The following is an 8,856-nucleotide window of genomic DNA, read 5'->3' as shown; positions in this document are numbered from 1 at the left end:
TTTGACTGTTGATCAGATAAAATGACAATGAAGAATTAGAACTTGTGAACTTAGGTTTTGGGAAATCAGAGCATGTTTAAATGATAAATGATTTGAAATAAATAAATATTTAAAAAAAAATACAATAAATTACTATAACAAAAAATATTGATAGTAAACAGTTTTGATCATAAAAAAATCATTAGTAGCAGCTCTACTGCAAACCTGTCAACACCCATTTTACTATAAACTAATTAATATTAGAACTCAACATACAGATAAACGGCCTTATATTGATCAGCTCTATCATTTAAAATGTGATTTATGGACGTACAGATTTAGATATAATGAGCTATAAAGTCAGGAGTTTTACTTTCAGCTATGCGCCACAGCTGCATGACGACTCTTAAAGTAAATCACATTTTTCTTGAGTTTGACCCTATGTACAGGGGGGGGGGGGAACTAAAAGAACTAAATTAGGGACATTTCCCAACAATGAGTCAAGTGCCCTCTGTGATGAAAAGCAATCAACTAAGAATTAAAGGTCAGAGGTGTCAGGTTTAGAATGTGTGGACCCTGAAAGTGCTTACATCTCTTGCCCTCTTCCTCATTCTGGGACAGGGAAGTGAAGAGAAGGTTCACCACAACCTCCATCTGAGTTACAAAACCAGTACTGGGAAGAGTGGTGGCTATTATTCTGTTGGTGTGGAGCTTTTCTCTCATGTGATGTGGAATTTTAGTATAAACTTATCTGAATACTCACTTTGTGAAAAACCGGCTGTTTGGAACTGCTGTGTTTTTTCCCTCTGAAGGGTAATTAGTTATCATAAAGTAATATTACACTGGATTTGGTTTCTCTCCAAAGCACTTATTATGTTTTCATTAGTAGTAGCAGGCACACAGTCAACAACCGAGTGCCCTTTTCCACAGTCTGCATGACATTAGTAATAATCAGTTTGAAATAATAAAAACAACGATACGGATTTAGACCACAATGCAACATTTCTCATATTACTCACGTCTGGCATATTTACTTATACCACTGAATTATATTTAGTTCTGTGAATGCATGATTACATAGATTTCAGAGAGGGGTCAAAAGTAAGGATTGCCATTATTTGTGGTTGAATTTTTTATTTTATTTGTCTGGGTAGATCTTGATAAAGTCTTTTCACTTACAAGACCAAAGGATCCACAAAACTGTCCCCGGTGAAAATGGTCACAATTAATGGGATAATACAAGCGATCACAAGAATTACACACAGAATTACTGCCCTGTGGTTGTGTGCCTCCACCAACCAGTGCAGTTTCAGCCTTCATACATTTATTTCAAGACTCATATGTGTGACCTTTGACCTCTGAAATCAGTTATTGTTTCAGTCCAAGTAACAACTGGTCAAAATTTGATTTGAATTTCCCTGAAGACTCACTTGAGATTTCATGTTTAAGAGGCCAGAAACACGTTTTGTGAGGTCACGGCGACCTCGGCCTTTGACCTCTAAATTCTATTTAGGTCATCTTTGAGTCCAAGTGAATGTTTGTGCCAAATTTGAAGAAATTTCCTCGACCCGTTTCTGACGTTATGAATTCAAAAGCCCTACATTTTTGTGAGGTCACAGTGAGCTTGACCTTTGACCACCAAATTCTAATCAGTTTGTGCTTGAGTCAAACTGAACATTTACAACTAATTTGAATAATTCCCTCAAGCGTTCTTGTGATAACTTTTTCATGCCTTCACAGCTGCTCACAACTCATGTCCACACTATGGCCATAACCTGGGATAAGAGGTCAAAGGTCAACAGCGTTTTTTCTGAAAAGGTGACCAGTCGAGAAACTTAGCAAGTCGTAGCTACTGAAACTGACCACTGACAGCTGAATCAACTAGAATGTCCCTCAGCAGAGCACATATCTCTGACAAGGCCCTACAGTCCCCTTATGAAACCACGTTTAAATTGAATAAATCCAGATTTTTTATTTTGGTCTGCACCAAATTGTTCACACTCATCAATGTCAGTCCCCTAAACATGTCATATTTTTTTCATCGAGATCCATGAATTATTCCGTGGGAAATCTGTGCAAATGTCAAAAAACATCACAGTGTCTCCACATTGGAGAAGGTGACCAAAAATCCTTGGATCTGTGCTCAAATTTAATGGAATCTTTCTTGGACCATGTCTCATCCAAAGTTTTGTGGAAATCAGAGGTTCTTTTGAAGAAGTTTGTTGAGTCCCAACTTCCTCTGCTGGAGGAAGAAAAAGTTTCTGGTTGTAGAGATGACTTGTGTTAACCACAAGGTCAATGCCCTGCTATTAACATTTAAATGTCAATATACTGGGTACCTGTTTCCCCTCAGAGGGATATTTAGAGGAAGAACTGTCTCGGAGCTCAGTTTTCATATTACTGTACATTCAGGGAGCATGAGCAGTCTACACCAGTTACTCATTGGCATTGGTTTATAGGCTGCAATTTCAAAGACAGCTTTGTCACCTGATCCACAACAAGAAGTGGTTATGACATAAAAACAGGTGCAGGATGATACTGTTCCTCTAAAGGTGGATTTGGTGGTACATCTGGCAAATGGTAGCAACCGTGTGAATGACAGTGAGAGCAAGATTGAAGGGGATCACAACATGAAATATCAAAGAGGAATTGCTATTGTTGTCAAGTTATTTTTTTTCTTCCACATAAAGCCACACTCTCACTTGACTGTTGAGGGGAAAAACCTGAAAAACTCAGGGACAATTGATGACATTTAAACCTGTTGTTTGTTTGGCGAAATAGAAACAACTGCTCAGGTCTCTGTTCTCTCCATGAGGCCGTTATGAGTGTACAGCAGAACCCTCATCAAGGGACGAGTGAAAACACATTTGGTGCTATAGAAAACTTTGTAAGTATGAATAAAGTCTCCATGAACAGACGCTCACGTTGGATTTCTTGAATTACTTATGACAGGGACAAGGATTTTGATTGTGAATCAAATGATAACCCGATATTCATTAAAAGGGGTATGTGTCATAGTACATTTATCAAGAAGCAAAATGGTTCTGTTAAATTTCCCTTTATTTCATTGTTTATCATAATTTATAATACATTAAAAACATAATTATGTACTATAGGATAAATAGGAATATATAAAATCATATAAATAAACAAAACTACACAAAGTCAAAAATGTCCAGTGTTTGGATCCTCGCTCTTCTGTTAGGCTTATTCACCGTTTTGCCGACGTTTGTTCTGTTTCTTTCTCCTCAATCTGTAATAGAAGACAAGAAAAGGAAGTTAGTCTGAATCAATTCTTAATTCCCAAACAAAAGCCGAGCAAACAAAATGGAGTTAAAACCCTCTGGCCTATTGCTGTGACTTTACCGGGTACAAAGTCCTACAATGAGAGAAAGATCAGTAAAACAAGTTAGAATGGTGTTTTCTTTCGAAGAGCAAGACTCACTTAAGTTTAACAGAAATTTAACAGAACTATTTACGATCAAACCACAGCAGAGGCAGCAGGGAAACGTCTCTTTATGACACTATGGCAGAGAACGGCAGCTACGTACAGAAGGTATACACAGTAAAGGGGAAGCAAGTGCTGAATGTGCCGTGTTGCACCACTAGGGGCCACTGACCTGAGGTGGCTCCACTCGCTCCACTGGGAGTTACAGAGAGCATCCTTTGCTCGGACACACACAGCCTGGGCCCGGTGCTTGACTTTAAATCGGCAAATGTCTGTGGATTGGACTGTCAGTGTCTACGAAATAAAAATCATACATCAGTCAATTACATGATTCCATATTTACTCTTTCAAATGTGTAATTCAGCTATAAATCCAGGGCTTTTCCTGTCATGTGATGCATTTATGTGCAGTAAGTTTGAAATGTAACCACTTTAACTTCTCTTTTGTAGGCCTGATATCAGAGTCAGTGGGTTCCTCTTACTTTTGCATGTTTTGACTCAGTGCAGGGTTTGTCACACCATTTGCATCCCCGCCTGAGCTGTGCTATCTGGAACGTGAGAGGGAAGTAGGAGTAGGGACTGCTCCAGGAGCTCGGGTAACTCCACTCTATCATCGTAGTGTTGACTTTACTGATCCTCACCATGTCAGGTTTCACTATTGAGGGACACAGCAGAAAAGATTGAGTAAGATGAAAACAGCTCAAAAAGAAAGCATCTTGCAGAAAACGTCTCTCAGAGATGTCTCACCTATCTCTGCCAGGTAAAACCGTTGAGAGTAGATCTCCACCAGGAAGTGCTGGGTCCTCACGTACACAGCGACGTAGATCCGCTGGCTCTCCTCAGCGTAGGGGCAGTGCTGGTCGTCCCGGCAGGAGATCCCGTGTCCATGTTCATCGACTGAGCAGCTGAAGTTCCTCTGACCTGAGGAGCACGTCCAGCGCTGGGTACTGGTGTCCAAAGAACACTGGTTGTCACTGTCGTCAGAAATGCTGCAACAAATAGAAAATGGATGAAACTCTTAATAACTTCTGGTGAAAAACAGATGACTGATAGAGGCACTGGCGAAGCAAAACATCTACCATTCAAAATGATTTACAGCTGTATCGTTTCTATATAACATCTTGTTCCCAAGACCTTAAAAATACTTTGTTTTCTTTCATGAGGAGCCAGGGCTGGACGATATGGCCAAAATTATATAAAGATAATTTTTTTTACATCAGTCCATATCGATAATTATCACCATAAATGTCACATTATTATTTCTTTTAAGTTTAAAGAAACCATTTTAGAAATCTGAGGCAGATCCAATGTGTTGTTCCTCTTCACTGTGATTGCACAATGTACATGCAATAAATCGATATATATTCAACTTTTGTTATATAGCTATTGATATAGATGATTAATCATTGATATTGTTTAATTGCTCAGCCCAATGAAGAGGTGATTTTCCTTAATGGCTGTCATTATATAGTCTCGGCTCTGATATGAGTCCCTGTATTGACACCAGAGAGGGAAACAGAAAACATTCACAGAGTTTGCAAACTTACCGCCAAACTTTGATAAATTCTACTTTGCCGACACAACTTGTGTGCCAGGTCCAAGAGCAGTGAAACTCTCCGTTGTAATTTTGAGCCAAGCACTTCAAGTAATTTCCTTAATTAGAAAAAGTCAGACAAAGGCGATTAGTCCGATGAAATATTTTAAAATGTTCTGATCCTAAATAAGATTGTACCTTGATCATTTTTTACAAGAATCGTCCCCCTCTCGGTTTCCTCCTCCTGGATCAGAACCACCGTGTGATTGACCAGTGATCCGTCCTCTCTGTGGCAGGTGTAGTTGCCCCCTCCTAAACTTTCCTCCAGCTGCACCAAGTACGAGTTTCCTCTCTGTTCTTCCACTACTCCGTTCTTCTTCCAAATAATGTCCTGACTCTTGTTGTCTTTCCTCGACCCCTCCTGTGGCGAGCCCAAGCAGCTCAGGGGCTGCTGGCCCGGAGAGCCGTTCACCTCCACAACCAGAACTACCAAAGGCCATTAAACAAAAGGTTAATGTTATATTATATGACATTGGGGTAATGTGTTCTAATGGGGGGAAAAAAGCATACTGTTGGGGAGCAGAGTCCAAACGTCCAGAGGATTTCGGCTGGAGACTTTAAGAAATACAGACATGATGATGCTGCAAGTGAAGAACTTCATCTGAATGAGAGGAAGAAGGAGATGTGAAGAGGAGAGGAAATAAAAGAATGGAAAATCAGTTAAGATTTGACCCTCAAATGAAATAAATAAATATTCTGTTATAAAATTCATAAAACTGCTGCTGCAATGAGTTTATTTAAGTCCATAAATTCAACAATGCAAAAACACAAACACTGTCAAAGCAACAGTAAATTATCAAACGAAGCAAAACCAATATAAAAAACACAAAATGTTCATTTCTGAAAGTTACAGCAGATATTATAGCCTATATCAAGGTTAAAGACAAAAAACGAGTTATGCTTTCATCCATGTAGATTTGAAAATGAACTTTAACTAGAACCTGCATATAGGCTACACACCAGAAAAGTAGACATTTTAGGAACGTTTACAGGATACGTTTCATCAAACTATCCTAAAAATACACAAGGATAGAAGTGGAAACAGCTGATGAATAATATCAGCATGAAGCCACATCTACTTCATGATATCACAATGAAGCTATATCTAGCTACTACTCATGAATTTATATTTATTTTTATTTAAATTTATATGAATTTAACTACATGAGGAATTGATTTGAAACACATCTGTATAAACGACTAAAGTTAGAAACAACTGTCTTACCTTGATCACTGATGTCCGGAACCAATGGCGCTTCTGTCAGTTCTGGGTGACTTTTATATGAGTGGCACACTCACACGCAAACTTCCCCACCTCTCCTGGCGTAGAAAAGTCCAGACTTCACTTTCGAACCGCAAACACTGTCCATTGAAGGTATTCAGCAACACTTGTCCTCACTTCCACATTGCGGCGGATGGACGCACAACACGTCCCTTAAAACACCGCGCAACACACTCACGCGTCTGTTACTGGACATTTCAACTGGAGCCTGTTCACAGTCTGTGGTTTCATCTGGATCTCACCTTGTGTGTTTACCTTCATGTTGGCACGGACACGTCTAATTTCACTTTCAGGAGCTCTCGTTACGCAGGTCTATAAACCGGTTCAGACGTGACCTATTTGCGGCTACTACCTGGTTTAGATTCCAAGTCCATCACATTGAGCTGTCCCCATGACACAGATGCTTTTGTCCCCGTGACGGATTGATTTCGTTGTTGCACTTCATTACGAAAACAGAAGTAATAATATTTGTGCTGAAGCCACCTCAGCACAAAGAATTGTGACATTCAGCTGCCTTCAAAAAGTGATCATCTTCCATAAAGTGATTGCACCGGCTCTTAGAGCTGTATTGCCCAGTTTGTATTGCTTTATCAAACAGCCATAATATACTCACACTTAGATGTAGTTAAGTTAAGTAAGTTATGTCGTTGTGAAATCTTACCTGAATGATCACATGTTTGCAGTCCTGAGCGTGATCAGGCACAATATTCAGACTACGATTGCAGCAACTATTGTTTCCAATGGGTTTGGTAACTTATGTCAAATGTCCTTCTTTATATCTGGAAACTAAATAATATAATTAACATGATTTGTGCATGGATAATATATAAAAATGAAGAAATGATCTTTTTGCAATTATTTTTACGACATTATATTATTTGACCTCAGGCCCTAGACTGTAAATCCAGTCACTTTTTACAAGTTTAAATATATTTAAGGCAGCAATACAAAGCATAAAAGCAATGGCGATCAATTTTTGGATTAACACTTGCAAACTGTAGTCAACTCTAGTAAATATGATGACAAATAGGAAAATAACAAATGACCATCTTAAATGAATTCTAATCCATCTAGTAACTAATATATCAAGAATATTCTTGTTTTTAACACATTTCAGATACTCCAGAATTTCTATCGTAGAAATAGAATACGTATTCTGTACCTTCAAAAATAAAATAGAAACTTCCCCAATAACAACAGAATATTGAGATCAATTCCAAGTTCCTGTTTTCAAAAGAAACACTAAACCTGACTTCTTTAGTATCAGGGTCAAAGGTCAGTCTCCCTGAACCACAGCCTTTTATTGCACGTACCCACCAACAAGAACACTCTTCAGAATGAAAGCTCATTCAGTGCAAATGGTAATTGAATGCAATAAACAGCACATTTGTAGATTTGTACTATTATTAATAATAACCTGTGAGAAACAACAATTAACTTTAATATCTAGCTAAACTGTCATTAACACGACACGATGGGAACAGTGATGCCCTATGGAGCCTATTTCATTATTAATGCAAACACCCAATTCCAGAACTTTGGAAGAAACCATTCGAAAAATATAAGCAAGTAGATTTAGATCTAAATAGATTTGACCTTCAATTTAGGCAGTGATGCCACTATATAGATGGTAACTACTGTTTGTTCGTCATGGGTTATTTGGCATTCATAGATTTTAAAGCATCATTTTGATTTTTCCGCAGATCGTCAGATGCTGCCATATAATAACAAAGACTGCACGGCATAAAAGCATCAACACTAATTGTATTGTTTAAGTTTTTTATTTCCCCATTTGTCCCCTGAGCCATTTCCCTACATCACACAGTTCAGTTATGTTTTAACCTCCTCCGTTACTGAACAATGGACAACAACACGTGACGTGTGTGTGTCTGTGTGTGTGTGTGTGTGTGTGTGTGTGTGTGTGTGTGTGTGTGTGTGTGTGTGTGTGGGTATGTCAGCTGCTTTTCTAATACAAAATAATGATGTCAGTGCATTCCCATTGTTATCTGGAAACATCAGGGTGGTTATTATGTGTATTAAGACACTTGTTTTAAGAAAAATAAGGAAATTTCCCTCACAATAAACAATGTCCTATTTAGGAGTTATCATATTAAATGAAAAGTGTTAGGTGTTAAACAAAAAAAAGTTTGTACATTGAAGTTATTTCTGTGATTTACTGATCCTCTTTGTTTAATTTCTAATTTCTCTTTGATTCCCTATGATTTAAATAGATTAGCATGTCAGATGAAACAGTAAAAGCTATGTGCAGTTCTTTCTCAGTATTCTTTATAGGAACTTTATTTGTGACATCATCCCAATATGTGGTACCATGTTGTTTATCCTTATAGTATCATGATGTCACAGATACCTGTTGGTCCACATGCCATTTAGTGGTGTGTGTGTGTGTGTGTGTCATCACTGAAAGATGAGGTGTGATGATGCCACACAAAACTCTCTCTCTATGAGAACAATAAGGTGATGTGTGGGGTAAAGCACCGTAAAGAAAATAAACACACAAACACAATGATTATGAAAGATGGAACACATCCACACC

At 38.3% G+C, this 8,856-nt stretch overlaps 1 protein-coding gene across 1 annotated transcript; it reads right to left on the bottom strand.

Annotated features, from left to right (window-relative positions):
* Nucleotides 1–3,031: 3,031 nt before the first annotated feature.
* il12ba (interleukin 12Ba) lies at nucleotides 3,032–6,335 on the bottom strand. Its single transcript, XM_034598040.1, has 8 exons — nucleotides 6,246–6,335; nucleotides 5,531–5,621; nucleotides 5,159–5,446; nucleotides 4,974–5,079; nucleotides 4,174–4,415; nucleotides 3,909–4,081; nucleotides 3,600–3,721; nucleotides 3,032–3,232 (listed from the first exon to the last, which is right to left on the bottom strand). Exons 2-8 carry the CDS (start codon nucleotides 5,619–5,621, stop codon nucleotides 3,187–3,189), a joined length of 1,068 nt encoding a protein of 355 aa, XP_034453931.1. The 5' UTR covers nucleotides 6,246–6,335; the 3' UTR covers nucleotides 3,032–3,186.
* Nucleotides 6,336–8,856: the final 2,521 nt, after the last annotated feature.

Source organism: Hippoglossus hippoglossus, chromosome 10, assembly GCF_009819705.1.
Source record: "Hippoglossus hippoglossus isolate fHipHip1 chromosome 10, fHipHip1.pri, whole genome shotgun sequence".
NCBI lineage: Eukaryota > Metazoa > Chordata > Actinopteri > Pleuronectiformes > Pleuronectidae > Hippoglossus > Hippoglossus hippoglossus.
This window is presented reverse-complemented; position numbering and strand designations above follow the sequence as displayed.